Consider the following 25,454-nt stretch of genomic DNA (forward strand, 5'->3'; position numbering starts at 1 on the left):
ATAATCGAAGGACAAGAGAGCTCCCTTTCCTGGTTTTCTGACTCTATTTAATTGAAGGTTCTACTTATTATTATCGTGTTTATTAATTTTTTATTTTTATATAAATATATGAAGAAGAGAAGGAAATTGGATGTGGACTCAAGTTCCAAAGTGGACTCTGGAGAACAGTCTCAATTACAGAGACATTACAGGTGACTGCCATTCAGAAAGTTTGCCACTGTCCTGCACTTCTCTAACCATCAGAAAATTCTTTACTTCCAAAGAGGATTGATTTGACCAACTTTGTGCCTAAATATTTAGAGGAGGACTAAGTATCTGTTAGAGGGGAAATAACTACATACAATTTGGACAAGGGACAAAAAACTCAGTTCTCTCTATCCATCCATCCATGCAGCTATCAATCCATTCACCTATCCATCTTCAGTTGTTTGGTTGCTTGATTCATTCAACAGATACTTATTGAGGTGAGTCCCTTTTTTTGGTACCAGATTTGAACTAGATGCTGAGGAAATAATGGAGAGCAAAACAGATATATTCTCTGTCTTTCTGGAACCTACAGTCTAATCAATGTGATAGAGGATAATTAACTAACAGTTATAAATGTGTAATTACAAATTGTGAGAAGAGTTCTGAACTAAAGGCACACAGTACTATGAGCAAAAATAATAGGAGACGTGACTTAACTTGGGAGTCAGGGCATCTCCTCTGATGAAGAAGTGTTTGAATTGAGATATGAAAGAGGAGAAAGACTTGCAGAGGTGGAGAACAGAAGGAGAAAGAGCCAGCTCATATAGCAGTGTGAGGGCCAATTGTATGTTTATTTCCAACTCTGTGTTCAGGTTGATGGGTTGAAACCAGTCATGGTGGGAGTGTTTATACTGTGAGAATCTGCATACACTACACTTTCTTTAGACATTTGCCAGCATCCCCTTGGGAGAAGGGGAAGGTGATGTATGTCCTAACCATCTACTAGGACTCAGACACTATGTTAAATGCAGGATGTATTATTTCATTTAGCACTAACAGTAACATTCTGTAGAAGAAATATTTATCCTCATTTCATGAACATAGAGTAGAACTTAGAAAAAAAGAGTGAATTTCCCCAAATTGTGGAGCTAGAAAGTGGCAGTTGTTGTTCACTTGCTAAGTCATGTCTGACTCTTTCAACCCCATAGACTGTAGTACGCCAGGCTCCTTCCTCCAGTGTCTCCCAGAGTTTGCTAAAATTCATGTCCATTGAGTTGGTGGGCATGATCATATATGAGCTCAGGTCTGGCTTTGAAGTTCATGTCCTTTTCCTCATATCATGCTGCTCATGACCTGAGCAGTAGTAGGTGCCAAGAAAGCACTTCCGTACCAGATTTCATTGTGAAAAAGACTTACTTAGATGAGTTCTCACCAATGGCTCACTCACTTTTACAATGTGAAAGTGTGATTTTCAGAAGTTAAAAACATAACCTTTTTTTTTTTGGCGGATGTAAACTGTGAACCCATGTCAAAAATTTAATTATCTCATTAATTGGTGAGGGAATCAGTATGTAAAGCTGGTTCAAAGAGCATTTAAGGAGCTGAGTATTTATAGACAGTTTAATAAAGAAAGGTTAGAATAAATTACTTAGGTTAGAAACAAACTGATTCATGTTTAGCAGGGCATTAGACCATAGCCTTTGGGATTATCTCTTTTGCTAGGGAAGAATCATTTTATCTTTATTAAACATAAATCTACAAATTAACTTTACAGAGTCTGAGTCTCTAATAGTTAATTAGAACATTCAGACTTCTCTTAGAAAATAAAATAATCCTTGAGAGGGTTGTTAAACAATGCTTCAGTGTGACATTGAAAGGACAGGCAGGTATCATCTTGGCCTTGTCACCTTCTTTTGTGTGATTTTGCTTAAGAAGTGTGAGCAGGAAATTTTGCTGTATTCTGGGTACCTGTGGTGGTCTAACTTTGTGTGGTACAAAGTATGATAACAGGGTTCAGGGCATGCTAGCCCAAAATATGGCACTTAGGCATATTGAATGGGCTTCCCTGGTGGCTCAGATGGTAAAGAATCCACCTGCAATGCTGGAGACCTGAGTTCAGTCTCTGGGTTAGGAAGATCCCCTGGAGGAAGGCATGGCAACCCACTCCAGTTTTCTTGCCTGGATTTTGACTTCTTGATTTTCTACTAAAGCCCCGCAGTGCTTAATAATCAAAACAGCAAATATCATGGGATAAAGAAGACTCTAAGTCAGGGAGGGGATTTTCTCAACAGCTTCTCAGAGGAAGGAGTTTTTGTGTAGTGAAAGCAGAACTGGCTGGAAGTGAGGAAGCCTGAGGTTTAGGTTTAGTTCTGTGAAAAGCCAGATCTGTGAATCTGTAGGACTCATGGCTCTTTAGTTTCCCTCTTGGCTTCAGTTTCCTATCTTACAAAATAACTAATTTTAGAATATTTTACAATTGAAAATTATTGAGGACACAACTTTTTAGCCTTGTCAAATAAGGACAAAGAAAAGCGAACAAATAAACTGCAAAACCAAAAACTGTCATCAAACTCCATCATCGTTTCACAAATGAAATGACACACTAGCACCAAAAATGCAAGGACACAATCTCACGTTTTAAAAAATTAGCTTTAGGTAAAAAACCCTCAACATTTGCTCTTGTTTCTTTCCTCCATGGGCAAGTACACATTTGCCTTGGACTCATTTGGGAACCTCAGCAATAAGCTCTCTCACCTTCCCTTCTTGTGCTATCATGTTGTGGCCCTGAGCCACAATCCCCATGGACAGAGGAGCCTGGCGGGCTACATTCCATGGGGTTGCAAAGAGTCAGACATGACTGAGCGACTAAGCATGTTGAGTATCTTAAGCTGAAAGAGTTTGAGACAACAGTAGGAGCAGAAAAGTCACTATGACACTCACCAGTCTCCATGTGAAAGGTACCCTCCCTATACCAGAAGGAGGGAAGATGTTCTTATCACCAGAAATAGGAAATTTGGGGCTGGGAAATCTTTACAGACAAACCATGCCAAACTAACCCTTGCCTTCCCAGTTACATTTTCACCATTTATTACCCCAGCCCAACCCCCCCTGCCTTGTCAGGTCTTTACAAATGTATTGTTTCTTTGTCTAAAAGGTATGAAAGCATCTTGCCCTGGTCACTTCTTTGGATTTTCATTCTTCATTCTTTTGCTCTTTCTCCATTTTTCAGACTTATTGTTTGGAATCACAGAAGCAAATCAACTTCATTATTTATATCATGTTTCATTTTCAATCAAAAGGAAATTTCTCAGTTTGTCTTTACATCTTATACACTCATACTGAGTCCTAAATGATTTTTAGCTGCTTTCAGAAACCAAATTTCCTCTCAAAAGATGATTCAGGCTAGGAATTCCCTGGTGGTTTAGTGGTTAGGACTCGTTGCTTTCACCAGGGCCAGGGTTTGATCTTTAGTCAGGGAACTAAGATCCCACAAGTTGTGCACTGCACCAAAACAAAATAATCCCCCCTCCTCCCTCACACACACAAAGAAAGATTTAGGCTTTAGTACAGTACAGGCTGTAATTCAGCACGTTCCTTCTGAACCACTGATGGAGAGACTGGGCGCCCTCTGCTGATTGGGCCCAGAAAACTGTTACTGTGGTTGACTGGTTTTCTGTCTTTCAAGTTAGTGGTGTTCTTAAAGGTTATTGGGAGTGATTTATTTCTCCCACGTGACTCTAAAGAGCTGCCTTTTCCTGTCTTCCTTCTTGGTTACACCTCTTCTCTGCTTTTGTCTGTTACTGTTTGTCTGCTGCCACTGAACCATTACATCTGATTATTTGCCAACTGTTATTATTTGCCAGATACCTGAAAGTTAACTGAAGGTGGCTGAGGGAGGCCGGATTGCCTGGGTAAAGTGAGGTCAGCTGAGTGCAGTGGATTGTGTGAGTGTGAATATAGTTCCATTTCTGTCCTACAGAGTGAATGGTAGGTGCTCTGATTACTACCTGCATGGAGACTCACTGTTGACTTGAAGAGCTAGCGTGAGCTCAACGTGGAGAGGGTGTTAGAACTTGTATGCATAAGAGGAGTCCAAGAAAATGTTTTGGGGCTTATTTCCTCTTACGTTGTTATATGTATGTACGTTATGAAACTAGAAAATGCAATCTCTGAAGCTTAGTCCTTTCAAAAAAGAGACTTCCCCTACACTTGAAAAATTTCTTTTGGGGGAGATAAATCTTCAGAAATTGTATAACAGAAGTACCTTATTGTAATGCTGAGCTTTGAGCACATTTTATTGTTGAACAAGAGACTTTTACAGCTGGCTTATTTTTGATTTCCTTGAAAGAACTTAGGAAATGTGGTTTGCCTCCTAATTCTTCTTTAATGTTGTCAATTTCATTTAAATTACACTTTTATGTTTAAAAATATGGATTATATGATAAGTGATAAAAATTAAAATGACTTTAATAATATTTCTAAATGTTATGGGACTATGAATCACCCTTGGGACCTGTGTTTCATTGTCAATCGAGGCGGTGGATGGACCCCTAGCTGCTGCTCTGAGGGTCATCGTAGGTCTTTACAATTTCTCCTGTCCTTTCACTGACCCTACCCAGGACTATAGTGTGCAGTAGATCACTTCTCCATTGTCAAGGGCTTTATAGTTAATAGATATTGTTTAAGAATCATTAGGACCAGGTGGCCTCTATGTTCTGATAGTCACCAAACAATGAGGAAAACCTTCTTTGACGTATTCTGGTACACATGAGACTAGTTAACTTGTTCAAAGATCTTAACTTAGGAATGCATGTCCTGTTTCCAAGGACATATGCTCATAGCCTAGGTAAACTATAAATTGTTCCAGGACCCCTTGGTGGTATGGAGTGCAGCTGTGAACACTTCAGGATCATTGTCTGCTTGATCCAGATCCCACCCGGTGAGTAAGCTGCCTTTTAATATGTGATCCAGTGAGTACATGGAGCTGTCCACCTCATTTTTCAGTCTCAAGATACCTTCTCGGTTTGGTGGGCACTTTTTGTTCCTTCCATCCTCCAATTGGCTCCTTTTGGTCAGTTTTAGTTGGTTTTGAAGATCTGGAATTAGGTTGCTTCTTTGAGGGGCTTGTTGTCAATAAAACGCTAGAGACACAATCAACAAGTTATGTCAGGAGGTCTACTCCTAATGATGGAGAATAATTCTTCCTTTGGTATTGCTGGCTTGCTGCATCCTGGAAGGTCTGTCTGAAAAGCATGGGAGTGGTGCCATGGTGATGGCAGCAATGGTGGTGCCAATGGACTCGGGTCTTGGGGGGAGAGGGGAGCACTGGCACACAAGAGTGATCCTAGCTGGAAGGTGCTCCCAGGTGACCCACAGACAGCTGAGGCCATACTGCCTGATTAGGCAACAGGGAATAGAGCCAGGTCATAGTTTTCAAATCCTTCAATTCAGAGAATTAAAATGTCCTCAAACTCTTCAGCTGTTAATAGTTAACTTATTATGTAAGTAACACCCTATATTGTCTCAACTCATGTTTACTTTCGAGGTAGGTGATAGTCTTGTCGCCTCATTTTCCAGATGAGGACACTTGAGGCTCACAGAGGCTAAGTGACTTGATCAAAGCTTCACAGTTAATAGCAGAGCTGGGATTATAATCCAGGTTGAATTCTAGAGTTAGCGCTTTCCATCAGTACCCTTGGCTCCCAGTTGCTGATCAGTTGTATACATCCTGACTGCCACCTGGATTGTCTTATAAAATTAGATGTTGGTGGACAGTTCTTGTTCCTTTGCAGAGCTGAAGTAGTCTGAAGTAATTTATCAAGTTGGCAGAAGAAAAGAATGTGGGTAAAAGAGAGACAAGGAATGTCAGCCAGTGAAGCCACTGTTTAGTCATCAAATATTTATTTTGCAGTATTTTTATCAGGCAGTGTTTTAGCTGAACAAGATGATGGTTCCTCTCAAAAACCCACCATTTATTTGGAGACAGACACAAAAAGAAAATTACATTAATGTTATAGTAAGAACAGAAAAATGATGGAGTAGGGTGTGAGATGGCAGTCATGAAAAGTGAAAGAAGGTGAAAGTGCTAGTTACTCAGTCACGTGCAACTCTTCTGCAGCCCCATGATCTGCAGCTCACCAGGTTCCTCTGTCCATGGAATTCTCCAGGCAAGAATACCGGAGTGAGTTGTCATGCCCGTCTCCTGGGAATCTTCCCAATCCAGGAATTGAACCTGGATCTCCTGCATTGTGAGCAGATTCTTCACCATCTGAGCCACCAGGGAAGCCCAGTCATTATGTAGTGGGAGTCATCTCTGCTTTGGGGACTCAGAGAAGGCTTCACAAAGGGAGATAATCAAGCTTGCCCTAGAAAGACAGGTGTGAATTTGAGTAGCTGGAAAAGGCAACAGCTTATGCCAAAGTGAGGAGCTGTGAGCGCTAGATGGTAGGATTTTGAGGAGGAGAGGTGGCTACAGCCCAGGATTCTGGTTACCTGGGCAAATGGACTCAGATCAGGAAGAGTCTCCTCTTCAGGGCTAAGGAATTTATTATTTCTAATCCAGGGAGAAACTTTGAAGGATTTTTAAACTGGAAAGCAACATGTCTGCTCTGGATCCTTTCTGGTTGTCCTTCCACATACACTCTCCATCACCTCTGCTCTACCCTGCGGCCTAGGAGGCTGACCTCCACAGGAAACATCAGTTGGTGTATCGTATCCTAGGATTGCCGTAGCAAAGTGGGTGGCTTCTTCTTTCACAGTTCTGGAGGCTAGGATTCTGGAATTGTTGTTGGCAGGGCTTTTTTCTTCTGTGGATTTTGAGAGAGAATCTGCTCTGTGTCTCTTTCGGTGTTTGCTTGCTTGGCGATCCTTAGTTTGTAGCTGCACCATTCCAACTTGTGCCTGTCTTCACATGGTATTCTCTACTATGACTGTATCTCTGTGTCTCATCCTCTCTCTATAAAAATTTTATTTAGCTGCACTGGGTCTTAGTTGCAGTATGCGAGATCTTCAGTTGAGGCATATGGGATCTAATTCCCTGACCAGGGATCGAACCTGGGCCCTCTGCATTGGGAGCCTGGAGTCTGAGTTACTAGATTGCCAGGAAGTAGCTTTATCCTCTTTTTATAAGGACCCTCTTTTTCTATTGGATCTAGCTCACCCTATTTCAGTATGATCTCAACTTATGTACATTTGCAAAGATCTTATTTCCAACTTAGATACATTTGCAGTGGCAACCCACTCCAGTATTCTTGCCTGGAAAATCCCATGGATGGAGGAACCTGGTAGGCTATAGTCCATGGGGTTGCAAAGAGTCGGACATGACTGAGCGACTTCACTTTCTTCCTTTCACTTTCTATTTCCAAGTAAGTTACCTCTGGCACCATTCACAGGTACCAGAGGTTAGAACTTGACTATATTTGGGTGGGGGATGAATGCAATTAAATCCACAATAGTCAGTAATGTTGCCTTCTGAATTTTGGTTGGGTTAGGCCATTGAGAAGCATGGGCAGAAGATCAGAGGGAGGGAAGAACGTAAGATTAGGAAATGAATTTCCCTAGCTCTGTACTTTTGGGGTCACCATGGACTGCCTTCAGTGGTGAGCTGGAGATCACAGCTCTTGAGAGGTGGTCCTCTCCATATAATCTCACTCTCTTATTCATATTTGTTCTCCCTTTGCCTCATTAGAAAAACTATGGATGGTAAAAGCATCTCATGGTTACTAGTCTGGAAGTATTTCATTCTACTTATGATTTCCCTACACTCTGCTCAAACCATTGGACATAATCTTTATATTAAAGTTTCCACAAATTACCTAATTTGAGTTCTATCTTGTTCCTACCAAGATCTTGATGGAAACGATGACAGTATTTTTTATTTTAGAACAACTGCTTAAGTAAAGGAGGCAAGAAAGGAAGTATTGAGACTTAAGAGGAAGATAGAACAGTAATTCAGATAAGAGATGATTAGACCTAAACTTGGATGATAACAGCTATGATGGAGAGGAGAGGGGAAAAAACACAAGATATTTGGGAACAGAATTAATATGACTGGGGACAATCCTCATAACCCATCAGATTTATCCTCATCAAATACTTATTAAGGGGATAATCTGTCCTGTAGTTTTTCTGGCACCAGTTTCAAAAAAATTGAAGATTTGTAGATCAGTAGAAGGGAAGCAAGCAGTATAGGTGCCCCGCAGGCTTTCAAATAATGTGACGTGGAGGCAGGTTTGAAGGAACCAGGAATGGTTCGAGTTTTTAAGGGTTTCAGTGTCCTGTCCCACTGGGTCAAGATGGCATTTCGGGCTCCATCCCATTTCCCAGGGCCCATTAGGCGATACTGGTAAGGAGTACATGGTCCAAAGAAAACTTCCCATGCTAGTCTGGGATCCTTGATGAACAGAAGTGGGATGTTGGGCTTTACGCCTATGAAGGAAGCGAGGTCATCCAGGTAGGAAATGTAGTCAGCTTTATCTACACTGGGATCTTTCATCACACCCCTGAGAGGGAAGAAGATGGATCACTGATTTTCAAGTTATGAGTTTCCCCACCTCCCACCATTTTGTTTCTTTCGATTGGAGTCAAACCATGTTGGGAATGTTTTCCTATGTTGGAGAGAAAAAATAAAAGGAGTTTATTTGCATAGGGTATTTGTGAGTGTAATTAATTTTGTTAAAGGAGATGGCAGAAGAAGACAATGCAAAGAGGAGCTTTAAATAATGTTTCAGGTTCTTGAATTTGATATGAGGGTAAAATCAGATCCGTCCAGATACCACAGTTATTGAACAAATAAACATCATCAGAAAGCATCACATATATAACCACCTGAATTATTTTTATTGATGTTAATTGTGAGTTGAGAGGGTCATGCTTGGTATAGCAGAACTGAACATGACACCGATGTAAGTACAGTTGACCCTTGAACAAGGAGGGGTTAGGGGCATCAATCCTCCGGAGAGCTGGAAATCTAAGTGAAACTTGATTCCCCTCGAACCTAACTACTAATAAATTATTAGTAAACTAGAGGCCATGCTGATAGCATAAACAGGTTAACGCATATTTTGTTATATGATCCTATGCTGTATTCTTAGAGTAAACTGAAAAAAGAAAATGATATTAAGAAAATCATAAGGAAGAGAAAATATAGTTATAGGACTGTACTGTACTCATCAATACCATAAGTTTATGTTGTCTGTTTATAAGATGAATCATCTATTGGTACCTACATCAATATTGTCTTATATGATAGAAAACACTGTAGATGTCATTTGTATTCCTAACACTGGACATCAAAAATGAAAAGATAATGTGAAGAAGAAATTCATATTTATTTACAAGGATAATGAATCATACCTTGATAATAAAGAAGCAGTAGCAATATGATTGTTTCATGGAAGCCTAGCCTACATAATAATGAATAATCATTATAAAATTTTTATGGTATATGGTATTATAGTCATCATTCATAGTGTATTGGAAACATCATTACATTAAAAAAATCTCACTTACCTATGATGATGGACTGTTTCTCCAAATATGAAAGAAAGAGGCATATTGTATAGTAATATAATTCTTTGAAAGCAAAGTTAGAAACCAATAAGAAAGCTAACACATTATTAATTTTATATACTGTAAATGTCACTCACCTTATGCCTAGTAAATCTTACACATCAAGTTCTATATGATAAATACTTAAGCAGTGATGACGATGATGACACAAAAACTTCTCATTCAGTTCTTGCTGTGCAGGTTTTAGATTTTCACATCAAGACACATACACAACAGATAAATTATTAACAGTGGGGTATGATGATTATTTACTATTCATTAAGAGGAAGTGGATCATCATAAAGGTCTTTATCCTTGTCAGTCTTCACATTGAGTAGGCTGAGGAGGAGGAAGATAAGGGGTTGATCTTGCTGTCTCAGGGTGGGAGAGGGAGAAGAGGTGAGGAGGTAGAAGGGGAGGCTGGAGAGACAGGCACATGTGGTGTAACTTTATGGAAATACTTGTGTAACTTTATGGCAATACACTGTAATTTCTGTCTGACTTTTTTGCTTTTTCACTTCTCTTAAAAATGTTTCTGTATGATATCAATTTTTCTTCCATCATTTGCTGTAGTTTCATTGCCTGTATCATAGAAGGGTCCATGGTGTAAAACAAGTCAAAATCAGTCTTAAATAACTGGAATCCTTTTGCCAGATTGTCTGATGTCAATTTGCTTTCTGGCACTGCTTCTCCTATGTCTTCTTCCTCAGCCTCTTGCGCTGGTTTGGAAGCACTCATCCCCCTATCAATTGTCTTCTGTTAATTCCTCTGGCGTGGGGTCTATTAGTTCTCTAATTTCTCTAAAACCCTTATCTTGAAAGCCTTCACTCCCCACCTTTTTTTTTCCCCTCCCATATCTACAATCTCTTTCAGGATTTCCTTGACTGGCTTTGTTGTAAACCCTGCAAAGTCACACATAACATCTGGACACAGTTTTCTCCAGCAGGAATTTATTGTTTCAGGCTTGGTGGCTTTCATAGCTTTTTAAATAACAATGATGGCATCTTCAAAGGTGTAATCCTTCCAGGCTTTCATGATATTTTCTCTATTGGGATTCTCTTCCATAGCACTGACAATCATTTCCATAGAGCACTTCTTGTGTTTTTGGTGGCCAGGGGATTATCCAATATCAAAAGAACTTTCAAAGACAGTCACTTATCGGCAAGGTACTTTCTGATTTTAGGGACAGAGCAGTGAAGGAACTAATCCAGAAAAAGGGTTGTCATTGTCCAGGCCTTCTTGTGTACAATGAAAAGACAGGTAGCTGGTATTTATCTTTTCCCTTCAAGGCTGGGGGGTTAGCAGTTTTACAGTTAAGGGCAGTTCTGACTGTGAACCCATCCCCTAGAGAAAGGAATGGCAACCTACTCCAGTATTCTTGTCTGGAGAATTCCATGGATAGAGGAGCCTGGCAGGCGTGTTCAGACATGACTGAACAACTAATATGACCATAAACCCAACTGCATTTACACATGAATGGAGAGTTAGCCTATGCTTTCCTGCCATAAATTCTCACACTCAGTTTTCCTCTTTAATAATAAATGTCTTTTGTGGCATTCTGCTATCCACCACCCCCAGGATAGGGCACTTTTGTCTGCATAAAACACTGTTTCAGGCAGATATCCTTTTTCTCCAATGACTGTCTTAACGGCATCCTGGAACTCTGTCTGCTTCCTCTTGGTCAACAGAAGCTGCTCCTCCTGTTATCTTGACTTTTTTTTTAAAGACCTTGCTTTCTAAAATCAGGAAACCATCCTTCTCAAGCATTAAATACTTCACGTTACTTTTGCTTTCAGTTGTCATATAATGACTTCACTATTTTTCAAACCTATAAAAGTCTATAAGTATGCCTTTCTTATACCAGTCCTGCACACACATAAAAGCTGCATTTTCAACACAAGATGAAAAAGTATTTCACAAAAAGTGCAAGGTTTTCATGCCTGCTGGCACAGGTACAGTGATGGCTTCACAAATTTTCTTTTTTATAATGGTCCTTATGCTGAATTCATTTATTGTGAAATGACAGGCCACTGCAGCTGCAGACCTCAGTCTATAGTACATGTCAAACAATTCAACTTTTTCTTGTAAATTCAAGACTTTTTTCTGCTTCTTGGGAGCACTTCCAGCATCACTAGTGGCACTCTAATGGGTCCCGTGTTGTGATTCAAGGTTTACATTATTGCACTAATCACGATGGAAAGTACATGAGAAATGTGAGAGATCACTTTTTACTGTGATACGAAATTTGCTGGAGCGTGAACTGTTCATGCAGAGGTGATTAGTGTCATATGACATATTAAGCAGCTATGTGAAACACCTGAGCTCATCACAACAGCAACAGAAGGTAGCTATGAAATTACTGCAGTAGTGCTACAGTTAATTTTACGCTGTTATGATTTAACACTGCATCTTTACACTGTTTGGGCTTCCCATGTGGCTCAGTGGTAAAGAGTCTGCCTGCCAATGCAGAAAACACGGGTTTGACCCCTGGGTTTGATCCCATGGGTTTGAGAAGATCCCCTAGAAGAGGAGATGACAACCCACTCCAGTATTCTTGCTGGGATAATCCCACGGACAGAGGAGCCTGGAGGGATGCAGTCTATGGGGTCACAAAGAGTCAGACACGACTGAGTGACTGAGCACGCATGCATGCTTTACACTTGCTTATATTTCTCTTGCTTGTGAATGGCGCAATGTATGATCTGTGTTTATGTGTGTAAGTTTTGATAAATTTTAAATTTTATAATAGATTTTTGTATATTTGATGGCAGTAAATGATAAAATAGACTAATATCTACCTATATTTTGCACATTCATGACATATCTAACTTTTTCTTAATTTTTTCAATATTTCTAGGCTTCGTGATTTATCTGCAACTGTTTTCAAACTGTCACAAACCTCCCTCAATTTTTCCAATATATATATATATATATATATAAATCTGCGTATAAGTGGACCCATGCAGTTCAAACCTGTACTGTTCAAGGGTCAAATGTACAGTGTATAGGAAGGTTCTATCCCTATCTGCTTCTGTTATTAATAAATTTTCATGATGTGCCAATGTCATTCTTTCACTTATTCATTCATTCTTTCAGTCAATCAATCTTAAGTGTCTGTCACATGACAGGCATTATCCTAGGTGCTGGGACTCCAACAGTGAGTAAAACAAAGTCTTTGCTGTCAAGGAACTTACAGTCCAACAGGGCAGAGCAGCAGGCTGTGAAAAACCCAGCCAGGGACTTTCCTGCTGGTCAGTGGTTAAGAGTCAGTTCTCCCTCTATAGGGGGCACAGGTTCTATTCCTGGTCAGGTAACTAAGATCCCATATGCCACTCTGCACAGTGAAAAACAAATAAAAAAAGAAACAACAAAACCCCAGCCAAACAGATATAGAATATATCAAGTAGTAAGAGGAATTAGGAAGACATTCAAAGAAGGGGAAAGGGGAAAGACGATGAGAATGGGAGGGTTGTCATTCATGCAGTGTTTTCAGAGAAGGCTTCTCTCTTATGAGGGGATATTTGAACAGAGTGAGCCAACAGGTATGGGGTAGGGGGCAGAACATTCCAGGCAGAGTAAGTGCAAAGGTTCCGAGGCATGCCTGAAGCCCAGGGAGCTGTCTGGAGGGACTGGAGCAGTTTGGGTAAGGTGGGAGAACAGGAGACAGTGAGGGCATAGAGAGAGCTGTTGCCTGGATGGGTGCAGAGCTGTAGGAAGTTTTGGGGAGTGAAATGGGAAGCAGAGGGTTTTCAACAAAGAGCAATGTGGCATTGGTCACTCTTATGTGGAGTCAAGAGTAGACCATAGAAGAGAAGAGAGGAGGCACAGAGACGTGGTAAGAGGTGACAGCAAGTGTCCTGGTGAGAGACCACAGAGGCCGGTTCTGGGGTGGTTAGCAGCCAGGGTAGTGAGAGGGGTCTGGATTCTGAATTTATCTGAAGGTAAGAGTTAACAGTATTTGCTGAGAATGTGAAAGAAAAAGAGGAAGAAAGATCACTCCAAGGTTTTTGACTGTTAACTGGAATAAGTACCCATTGACCAAGAAGGGGAAAGTCTCAGAGTAGCCCATGTGCAGGTGGAGGTTGAGAGTTAGTTTCTAGACATGTTAAATTGGAGATACCGGGACTTCCCTGGTGGTCCAGTGGTTAAGAATCTGCCTTGAAAAGCAGGGGACACAGGTTCAATCCCTGGTCAGGGAACTAAGATACCACAAGTCACAGAGCAACAAAGCCCACGTGCCACAGCGAAAGATCTCATATGATGCAATGAAGATCCTGTGTGCCACAATGAAGACCTGAGGCAGCCAAATACATAAATAAAATGGTTTTGTTTTTTTTTTTTTTAATTTTGAGATACCTATTACATTTCTAAGTGGAGATACCTAGAGGGAGTTGGTTTAGGATTTGGAGTTCCAAGGAGAGATCTGGGTTAGAGACCCAAGTTTGGAAGCCATGAGTACATGACGTCATTTAAAGCCACAGGCCTGGTGAGGTTACCTACTAGTGTTAACAGAAGTAAGAAGAGGTTTGAGGATTAAGGTTGGGGTTCACCAATGTTTAGGAGTGAGGAAGAGGAGACACTTGTAAATATAGAGAAAGAATAGCCTGAGAAGTAGGAGAACAAAGAGAACAGGGTTTTGTGGCCAAGTAAACAAAGGATTGCCATTGTCTAGGGCCAGGTTCTGTGTTCTGCTGAGGCGACCTGATGTCCCCACCAGGCACATCATCTGAAGCCAAAAATCAATTTTTTTTTTTTTTTTGACTGCACTGTGTGGCGTGCAGGGATCCCAGTGGCCCCTGCAGTGAAAGCATGAAGTCTTAACCACTGGACCACAAATCTAGCTGGTGGAAGAGTTAGCACTAAAAATATATCCTTTTGGCTCATAATGCAATTATTTCTAACCTGCCCCACTGCTTCCCTAGGAGTGGCCTTTATATTGAAAAAAAGGGTTTGTAATGGAATATAATGGTAAATTTTCCCTGTAGCAGGGTAAATTTCAGGGTAAAGGTATATTTCATACCTTTCTATGAGCTGCTCCTTCTTCTTAGCCTCAGCCATCAGTTTTTGAGATGGTGGTATCTTACAGAGTCCTGTGAGAAAAGCCAGAAACAACACCAAAGTCACATGTGGCTCTTCCTTTGAGTTCTCTTCCCCTTCATTTCTGGCCTCCCACTGCTCCAACCTCAGAACATGTGATTGCAAAAGCTTAGAATGGGATTGGGGCTTTCCCAAGGTGGTAAAGAATCTGCTTACAATGCAGGAGCTACAAGAGATGTGGGTTTGATCCCTGCGTCGGAAGATTCCCTGGAGGAAGGCATGGAAACCCACTCTGGTATTCTTGCCTGGAGAATTTCATGGACAGAGAAGCCTAACAGGCTATAGTCCCTGGGGTCACAAAGAGTCAGACACGACTGAGCAACTTAGCACAGCACACAGTACAGAATGGGAATAGAGTGCAGAGGATAATTTTCTGGAGGTAAAATCCCTCTCTGAACTTACTTAACCTGGGTACTTAATAATCTATATGAGAAAGCTCTGACTTAGCCCTGGAGTATACTTACCACTGGGATCATTGTATCCTGTATAAAGCTGTAAAAACTTCACTTGGTGGTACCTGGTCTCTTGCAGGGTCTCTGGAGAGGCATGCAATCACTACTGTGGTATGATCTAATCAAGTTTTGTTTTGTCAGCTCTATCATTCTCATAAGCATTTTTGAGCTCATTATAAAATACTTAAAAAACCCAGGTAATATACTTCAAAAAGACACATGTACCCATGTACCCCAATGTTCACTGCAGCATATTTACAATAGCTAGGACACAGAAGCAAACTAGATGTCCATTGACAGATGAATGGATAAAGAAGTTGTGGTACATATCTACAATGGAATATTACTCAGCCATGAAAAGGAATGAATTTGCATCAGTTCTAGTGAGGTGCATGTGTGCATGCCAAGTTGCTGCAGTCATGTCTGACTCTTGTGACCCTTGGACTGTGGCCCACCAGGCTCCTCTATCCATAGGATTCTCCAGGCAAGAATATTGGAGTGGGTTGCCATGCCTTCCTCCAGGGTATCATCCCAGCCCAGGTGGATGAACCTGAAACGTGTTATACAGAGTGAAGGAAGTCAGAAAGAGAGAAACAAATATTGTAATATTAACTCATATATATGGAATCTAGGAAAATGGTACTGATGAACCTATTTTTGGAGTAGGAATGGGACACATAGAGAACAGACTTGTGGACACAGTAGGGGAAGAGGGTGGGACGAATCGAGAGCGTAGCACTGAAACATATATTACCATTTGTAAAACAGATTGCTAGTGGGAATTTGCCAGTGGGAACTGGCACTCATCTTGGTGCTCTGTGACAACCTACAGGGGTGGGATGGGATTGGGGGGTGGGAGGGAGGCTCAAGAGGGAGAGAATATATGTATACTTATGGCTGACTCGTGGTGTTGTATGGCAGAAACTAACACAACACTGTAAAGCAATTATTCTCCAATTTAAAAAAATAATTAAACCCCTCCCCAAAACCCAGATACTTAAGAGTCTTCTGTGTTTCTAATATAATTGGAAAATGCTGTAAAAGCACTTTAATTTGCCTTAAATAAACATTTGGATAGTTTAATAAAAGGCCATGGGATTTTTTGTGTAATACAAATAAATGAGATACCTAATCACCTTCTCCTCCCTTCACTCCACCTCCCCCCAACACCCCATTAAAATACCATGTCTGTCAATTTAGGAGAACATTTTAAAGTATAGTTGATATACACTACATTTGTGCAGTATGAGAGAAGTCAGTACTACTTAATACTGTATTATATGCTATTTATAAATTATTGATGATTTTTATTCATTAAGGGCAAAATTCTGCTAAAGGACAAATTATTGACTCAACTGTGATTATTGTTTATATTTTTACAAATGTAATAATACAAATCCAATTCTTTACAATGCTTACGAATCTAAAACTTGCCCTGGAGAGGTATGATAACAATAGGAAAAGTAAGAATAACAGCTATCAGTTAATGAGCATTTACTCTGTGCCAAGTACTGTGTTAATTGCTTTGTAGACATTATTCATTTTACAAAACCCTTATGAAAGAGGTTTTGTTATTCCCATTTTAACAAAGGGGCTGAGATTTAAAGAGGTTCTTGCAAAGCTAATGAGTTGGGATTGGACTGGGATTGGACTCTGGCAGCCCTGACTCTGTCACCTGTGTTCTGACAGTGATAACTGACAGCCATTAGTGCCCAGTGTCTACAGTTTTTATGGGCATTTCTTAAAAGTCACTACCTTCTTAGACCCCAACTTTATTCACAGTGTATATTACTCCCAATATCTTTCTTAAGAAGCAATATAAAACTCTACTGCTAGTGATAAATGGAAAGACAGGAGTAAACAGACTAGACTAGATTTGATTTGACTACAGCAGAATAAAACGGGATCCTGAGTACTTCCTCAGCAAGTGTGATTATTCTGTTGTCCAGATTTATCCTATCCACAGAGTCAAATCTTCTTTTTCCACTCACATTAGTGATATAAGCACAGTCACTATAATATTACATGCATAGAAAATTAATTCTTCATTAAATTTTTTTTGGATATTTTATGGTACTTTAGCTCACATTTGTTGGATTTTAGATAAACCTCAGGGGACTGATTTCAAGACTCAGTTGTTCACACAGGGCTTTAAGTAGAGTCCAGGTACCTTTGAATATTCTTGTGGCCCATCGTGCTTGGAGCTCTGTGCCTGCTAAGATGGATCCTGTAAGGCTGATAAAGCCAATCATAGCTAATGTTGTCTTCTCTAGGTTTGAGGGGAAGACCAGCTTATATAGGAAGATCTTCTTTGTACAAAGGGTTTTGAGAGGTTCTTCAAAAAAGGGGAAAGAATACGTGTATCCTGTAGTGAAGATCACAACATCAATGTTTTCTTCCACTGTCCCATCTTCAAAGACAGCAGAGGTTTCTGTAAACTCCTTCACGCTGGTTTTAATAGTGACTGTCCCACAGAGGATACAGGTTGGCAGCTCATCATTCACAATCTTTTTTGGTTTTTTCCTTTGACACAGAGGAGAAAATTATTCACTGTAGCTATATTTATGAGACACTCAGCAAATGATTTATTTAGTCAGTTCAAAATAATTATCTGCCAAGTCAAGGGAGTAAATCGACCAATGTCTAATTCAAAGTTGTCTATTCTCAACTTGTCACTTGCTCTTTCTATAACAGGTTTTGTTTTCCTGCTCCCAGTAGAAGGCATGTAGAAATTGACTAAACCTATTTTTTTCCTGTGGGGTTTAAAATTCTCTCTCTCTTGGAATTAATTTCTGGAGCAAAGTCAGGATCAAGTATATGACAATCTATTTGATAATCAGTTTTGGATCTCACATCACCCAGGCCTCAAAAGATTGACATTTGGCAAAGAGGAAATTGCAAAAAACTTTTTGGATTAAAAAAATTGTATCTATTTACTAATGGATTTCCATAGGGAACATATTTTCATTATGAACATTTTCGTATTTTCATTATGAGCATCATTCTACCTAATTGCAGCAGACATGATGTCTATAAAATTTATATATTGAATCATTCATTGTTATTCATTTTTTCCATAAGTGAAAGCCATCTTACCAAAGAAAAAATATTTGGGTCAAGCATTTAATAAAAATCATAACTTTATATGCATTTCCAAGGTTTTCTTTTTCCTTGCCAATGTGTAGGTCTATACAGATGTATATTAAAATATATAATTCTAGGAATTCCTTTTGGCAATTCATACCTCTGATCATTCAGCCAGTGTGGACATTTATTAAAGCTTAGTGAGAGCTGGCCGTCTGTACTCACTGGTGCTGTCATTTACTTGTGAATGGTAGCCAACCTGAGAACACTCAAGGCCAATTTAATCCTGATTTTCAAACTGGAAATAAAGTTTCCATCCTTCATTTTCTTCATTTACTAGTCTGCTAGCAGACAGAGAATACTCCTATTTCAAGACCTTCTGTGGTACTGATGGACATTGTCTTAAGAAAATAAGCTTAGAAAAGGATAAACAAAGGCAAAGTCACAATTATTGAACATTTTAAGATCTGAATTAAAGAGAATGAGAAATATTGATTAAATCACTTTATCATTAATTAAAAATAATTCAATACCCCTTAGTAATATTTAGTCCATAATTCGCATGGTCAAATCTTTTATTGAGGTGCCTCTCTTGAATCCACTTCAGAATACAGGAGGGTAGAACTTGTGCAATAAAATTATAGTGTCTTCTTGTAATCATCATATTAAATGGGTAGCCTCCATCTGAAGAGCGGTTGATAACCCAGGTACCAGTTCTAGTACTGAGAAGTACCTAAAAATAAGGCAAGAACACTAAATACATATACATCATTTTGTAGTATTTTTCTTCAATATATTTCAAATGGTCTTATAACATTCTGGTCTTACTAGTGAATTTGTACACAGATCAACAAATGACTGGGCTTCCCTGGTGCTCAGTTGGTAAAGAATCTGCCTGCAATGCAGGAGACCCGGGTTTGATCCCTTGGTCAGGCAGATCCCCTGGAGAAGGGAACGGCAGCCTGCTCCAGTGTTCTTGGCTGGAGAATTCCATGGACAAAGGAGCCTGGTAGTCTACAGTCCATGGGGTTGCAAAGAGTAGGACATGACTGAGTGACTAACACTATCTACAAATGACTAGTTATTCCAACTGCTGTCATTGTTTTCATAAATCACTTTGACTAATCTATATATCAGTTAAATATTCTCATCATGTATACAGAATAGTAGAGACATACTGTTTATCTGGGAATTTTTTACATAAATAATATGGAATTTAAAGTGAGTTTGAAGATAGCAATTTTAGCTGAATTAAATAAAAATCTATTATTTCCACATCTAATCATTGTCCTATAACTTATGATAAAGTGGAATCGATTTCTAATTGGTGTACCTATGCTTGGGATTTCTAAAATCATTATGTATACATCTTGGGCAAAGTAAGAGGTGCTTTTACCTCAAAACAAAGTATAAATCTGACTCTTAATTGAGATGTTGAGAAAACAAACTCCCCTTTCTCTTTGTATGTGGGAGTTTTTCCAGAATTACTGAGAGTATGTAAAAGAAAGGTAGTTGATGTGGGCGGAGCAATTTGCCCATTTGACCCTGTTCCAGGAGCTCCTCTGAAAAATACCAAGGGGTTTGGCATCCATACAGTTTTCCTCAACCCTTCTTGGAGATGGTTCAGTTGTGTAAAGCATGCATCACAAAAGGCTTTATGGATTTTCAAGATTTTCTTTTCCCATTTACCCTATTTCCACATAATTTAGCAAATGTGGAATTCAGCAGTTCCACATAATTTCCACATATTTTGGCCAGTGTGTTTTATACCCTTGAATACCACTTTCCGGACAGCAGAAGTGATCTAGGGGCGGAGTGCAGATTCAGAGATGGTGTACCTGAGCTGCGGTTCGACTGAGCTCCACTGCAATGTCTCCTCCAGTGTTTCCAAGACCGATCACTAAGATGCGTTTGCCCTGAAAGCCTGCTGGGATCTTGTACTCTTGGCTGTGTAGGATCTGGCCTTTAAACCTACGGATTCCTGAGGGGAAGGAGGGATCAGAAATATCTAGAGTTATAACTCCTTTGGTTGGCAGGCATAGGATCTTTGGGAAAAGGGACGTCTCAGAAACATGGCAGCCCTTTGCTTCTGCTGCCAATTGCAGGAAGTAGAATCAGTATACCATCTGCTAGCCCACTGGATTCTGTGAGCCCAGATATTGGTACAGTACAAAATGCCTTGTTAAAAACATAGGAGAACTTATATTTCTATGTGTTCCATTTCAAAGCAATTACTTAGGGAAATCAAGCTTACTGTAGACGATAATAAGAAACATCTCATGCATGACCCTGAACATCCTAGACAAGAAGCATTGGGTTGGCCAAGTTCATTTGGGTTTTTCTGTATGATTGTATGGAAAAACCCAAACAAACTTACTGGACAACCCAATAAATTGTTGATGCTTTATTTTACCCAACAGTATATTCTATCAGCATGTGACTTATGAATACACTAATAATATATTTATAAATTGAATTAAAACTCCTTTTTTGCAAAAAGAAATTTTGTAGCATGTTTTCATGTGAGTAATTACTCTTGTTACTTAGTGTTTATTTTACTTTGTGTTTTATCACACACTTATTGAGCTTTCCAGGTGGCTCAGTGGTAAAGAATCCACCTGCCAACTTGGGTTCAGTCCCTGGGTTGGACAGATCCCCGGAGTAGGAAATGGCAACCCACTCCAGTATTGGGAAATCTCATGGAAAGAGGAGCTGGTGTGCTACAGTTCACGGCATTGCAAAGAGTTGGACACAACTGAGCATGCACGCATACACTCACTGTTTAATTATACTGCATGCGAAGAGTTGACTCATTGGAAAAGACTCTGATGCTGGGAGGGATTGGGGGCAGGAGGAGAAGGGGACGACCGAGGATGAGATGGCTGGATGGTGTCACGGACTCAATGGACGTGAGTCTGAGTGAACTCTGGGAGTTGGTGATGGACAGGGAGGCCTGGCGTGCTGCGATTCATGGGGTCGCAAAGAGTTGTACACGACTGAGCGACTGAACTGAACTGAACTGAATGCTTATTTATACTTTCTTCTTTTGTTATTTATATTTGTATTTCTCACTGATCTTTCAAGCTCCAAATACTGTCAGTAGAAGTATCACTATTATGATATTTATATACTGTATATGAAAAGGGCTACTAAATATTTCTTCTCTTGATCTTTTTTTTTTTGGTAGTTATCTTATTGGCATCTATAACAGACATAAATTGTGGGTTCATAGAAAACTAAGAATCGTAACAGTGGAAGCAGAGCTATTTACAGTGGTGGCTGTCACTGGCAAAGTCCATTAACAATTCCCAAGAAATAAAAGTAGAATCTGAGTAATAAAGTCTAACCTTTTTCTTTTCCTTTGTACTTAGTCTAGGTTCATTTGATTACAGGCTATCCTGTGCAGAGGCCTTGTACCCAGCATTTCAGACTAGAGTTCCTAGTGTGAAAAGGCTGTCCCTCATCCTTTAGCTCCGCAGAACATGTGCGGAAGTGCTGTGCAGGATGCCTCAATTCGAGATGGTGGCAGGATACCATGGGCAGAGATGCCGCACTGGGCACTATGATCTGGAGCCATGAGCAGCATGGCTGTGCCTGACCCTTAAGAACTCCACACTCTTTCCTACTGATGAGGTACCTATAAAGCAGCCCCAGAGCTGGCCTGTTGGGGAAAGATGTTTTTGAGAGCACAGTCTCACACATTTCCATTCTCTGATGAGAGAATAAAACTTACTTTTGCTTTTGATCTAACTTGGTCTCGTTCTTATTGGCTTGAATGATTTGGGGCAGGAATATTGTTGGGGACTGACTCAAAAGGGTCAGTCTAACCCCCAGTTAGATTGGAGTCCAGGCCATTTTGACACCTCCCATTTTAGTCTTTTGAGGAGTCCATTAACAGTTTGGTGCTGGTTCCAAATTTCCTGAACTGAAAGTCTTAGTAGTAGTTGTAGTCTCTTTATGTCAAATCATGTGGAATTTGTGTGCCAACAAATCACTTCAACTGCTCCCCTTGATAGTTTGAAACAAACCCAAAACAGAACATCTAAGTTATGGGGAACCAAATGTCTGCCATATGGAAGGATAGCTCATTAGGGTGCAACCTGCAGAACTGGAAGTTTCTGAGTATCACCCCCTGACTCAGGAGTGTTTCTGTAGGAAAGAAACCTGTGCACTGGAATAAGATTGGGGAAATCAATCAAGTGTCTACAGAAAATCTTTGGCATTCCTTCGGGTGCTTCAGGTAATGCCTCCAAATCTATACTACCACTTATCCTGAGTCATGGGACGGGAATGCCAAACAAAAGAAGAATGATGGGGGCAGGGAGCTGCTAAGCTGGCACTCCAGCTGACCCCCAGGAGCCCCAGTGGACATTTGACAGCGGGAGAAAGCCTGTCAAATTCTGAGTTGACACTGGTGCTACCTACTCAGTTCTGAACATCAAATTCGGAACACTCAGTCACAAGATGTGTAGAATTATCAGGGAAGGCTCATGAATGGGTATTCATAGGACCATCAGAATGTAAAGTGGGCAAACATAGGCTCACCCACTCCTTTCTGTATGTTCCCACACACGCCATACTCCTGCCAGGAAGGGATACCTTAATAAATTGGGAGCTACTATACACCTAATGGGAAACAAATTGGAGATTGGTGTCCCCTTAGACAAAGGGCACAAGATGATAATATTAATAATGGCTGATGACAAACCTTCCCAGACAGAGCAAGTTAATCTCCTTGAAATAAATCTGAGGTCTGAGCCCAGGGATGGGTGGGATAAGCTGCAGGAGCCAGTTGCATGATAATCCATCTAAAATGTATGTATAAATGGCCAAATAGAAAACAGTACCCCCTCTATTGGGAAATCTTGTTTGGTACTTCCCTGTCACATGGCCTAACTGTCCACGGCCTTATTAGAACATGCCTTAGGGGAGCCTAGTGGGCTGCCGTCTACGGGGTCGCACAGAGTTGGACACAATTGAAGCGACCTAGCAACAGCAGCAGCAGCATATAATACCTCCATTCTCCTCCTAAAGACACCCAGTGGGAAATAACATATGGTACAGGACCTCAGGGCAATCAGTGAAGCCACCAAGGATACACATCTACTGTGAAGAAGGCTGAGCGCTGAAGAATCGATGCTTTTGAACTGTGGTGTTGGAGAAGACTCTTGAGAGTCCCTTGGACTGCAAGGAGATCCAGCCAGTCCATTCTGAAGATCAGTCCTGGGTGTTCTTTGGAAGGAATGATGCTGAAGCTCAAACTCCAGTACTTTGACCACCTCATGCGAAGAGTTGACTCACTGGAAAAGACTTTGATGCTGGGAGAGATTGGGGGCAGGAGGAGAAGGGGACGACCCAGGATGAGATGGCTGGATGGCATCACTGGCTCGATGGACGTGAATCTGAGTGAACTCCGGGAGTTGGTGATGGACAGGGAGGCCTGGCATGCTGCGATTCACGGGGTCGCAAAGAGTCGGACACGATTGAGTGACTGAACTGAACTGAATTGAGTCTTTAATATTACGTACTGCTGGCTACTCTACTGTCCCCTGGGACCTGGAATTCTGTATCAGATTTTAAAGATGCTTTACATGTATTGAAAACAATGATACTGCTGGGCAGTCCTGCCTTAAAGGGTCAAAAATTCCTCCACCATCTTTGGATAGACTTTAACTAAAGACCTAAAAGATCTACACCAACAGTCCTCCAATGTAGACAAAATTCTGATCGTCAGCCCTACTGAGGAGGCCTTTGATAAAAATACTGTAACCACCTTGAGCCATCTGGGGGATAAAGGATATAAGGTATCCAAGAAAAAGGCTCAAATACTACACACTAGGGTGACCTACCTGGGCTTCATTCCTACAGAAGGTAAGAGAAGTGTAGAAAGCACTGGCAGCCTCACCCCTCCTAAAACTAGAAGACAGCTTAGGGGTTTGTCCAGGGATGGCTGGGTTTTGCCACATCTGGATTCCTAACTGTGGTCTAATAGCTGGGACTCTACGAAAAATTAAAAAGAAAGGATGATTTTTTTTTAATGCAAGTCAGAATGTGAAAAGATCTTTCAAGAACTGAAAATGCAATTACTTCAGGCCCCTGTTCTGGCTCTCTAAAATTTAGCTAAATTCTTTGACCTTTACATTCATAAGATAAAGGGAATCATCTTTGGGGTATTTGCTCAAAAACTGGGGACACCAGTTTTCCTCAGGTGGTTGCTTGTATCTCTAAACAATTAGATCAAACTGCTAAGAGGTGGCTTCCTTGCCTCCCAGCAGTAGCAGCTACTATAACCAGGCTAAAGGAAGCTGAAAAATTAACATTTGGTCAGCTGATCACTGTATGAACTCCATACCAGATTTAGACTTTGGCTAGTCCCCAGAAAGTCAATTCAAGTTCAGGCTATGCTTTTAGACAATCCAGTAGTTATCATAAAAAACTGACAGGCTAAATCCTGCTACCCTGCTACCCACAGAACCAGGGCCCCTGGAGCATTATTATATAGAAGCCATAGACATGATCTATTCCAGTTGCCCTGACCTAGGAAATGAGCCTCTCCCACATGCCAAAGAGGAATGATTCATTGATAGGAGCAGTTTTATGAGAGAAGGAAAAGGCCTGGCAGGATAGGCAGAGACCTCCCAGGCCTATGTCTTAGAGGCGAGAAGCCTACCCCAGGGAGTTCTGTCAAAAAGGCCTTGCTGGAGCCTTTGGGACGGGGAAGATCTTTGATGTTCACACAGAATCCCAGGGTGTGTACGCCATCCTACACACATGGGGCTATTTGGAAGGAAAGAGGCATGTTTGCTGCAGAGAATAAACAGGTGAAAATGGCTTAAGCATATTGAAGCAGTATAGCTTCCAAAAAACATGGCAGTGATTCACTGTAGCGGTCACCAAGAGAAGAATGCAGAGGTAATAAAGGGAAACAACAAGACGAGTGCAATTGCCCGAAGTGCAGACCCAGAACCAATAACCTGGCAACTATTCCCCCACATCCCCATACCTCAAAGGCCAGATCCATCCAATTATTCCTCAGTCTGCACAAAGGAAGAATTAGACACACCTGAAATGGGGATTCACTAGAGATCTAGGAGGCCATGGCTGGCTAGGTAATGAACACAGGCAATAGTTCTTTTCCCAAACTGCAGCTTGTCAAACCATCAGGGGGGCTCATCAAGGCACTCACTCCGGGTATAAACTTGGTTCTCTGAGTTCATGGTTACTTCTGGCATGAGAAGTATAATCAGTCAGATAGTTGAGACCTGCCCTATCTGCACAATGAACAACCCCAACACCAGAGCCCTC

General features: G+C 40.7%; 1 protein-coding gene across 1 annotated transcript in view; it reads right to left on the reverse strand.

Moving 5' to 3' along the window:
- Nucleotides 1-5,846: 5,846 nt before the first annotated feature.
- Nucleotides 5,847-25,454, reverse strand: part of FMO4 (flavin containing dimethylaniline monoxygenase 4) — a 38,278-nt gene continuing 18,670 nt past the window's right edge. Inside the window, exons 5-9 of the mRNA XM_040263526.1 lie at nt 19,988-20,130; nt 18,683-18,882; nt 17,236-17,588; nt 14,537-14,606; nt 5,847-8,468 (exon numbers count right to left, since the gene is read on the reverse strand). Coding sequence (XP_040119460.1) covers nt 8,066-8,468; nt 14,537-14,606; nt 17,236-17,588; nt 18,683-18,882; nt 19,988-20,130 — 1,169 coding nt within the window. The 3' untranslated portion in view covers nt 5,847-8,065. The remainder of the gene's footprint in view (nt 8,469-14,536; nt 14,607-17,235; nt 17,589-18,682; nt 18,883-19,987; nt 20,131-25,454) is intronic.

This window comes from Oryx dammah, unplaced genomic scaffold (genome assembly GCF_014754425.2).
Source record: "Oryx dammah isolate SB20612 unplaced genomic scaffold, SCBI_Odam_1.1 HiC_scaffold_21, whole genome shotgun sequence".
Lineage (NCBI taxonomy): Eukaryota > Metazoa > Chordata > Mammalia > Artiodactyla > Bovidae > Oryx > Oryx dammah.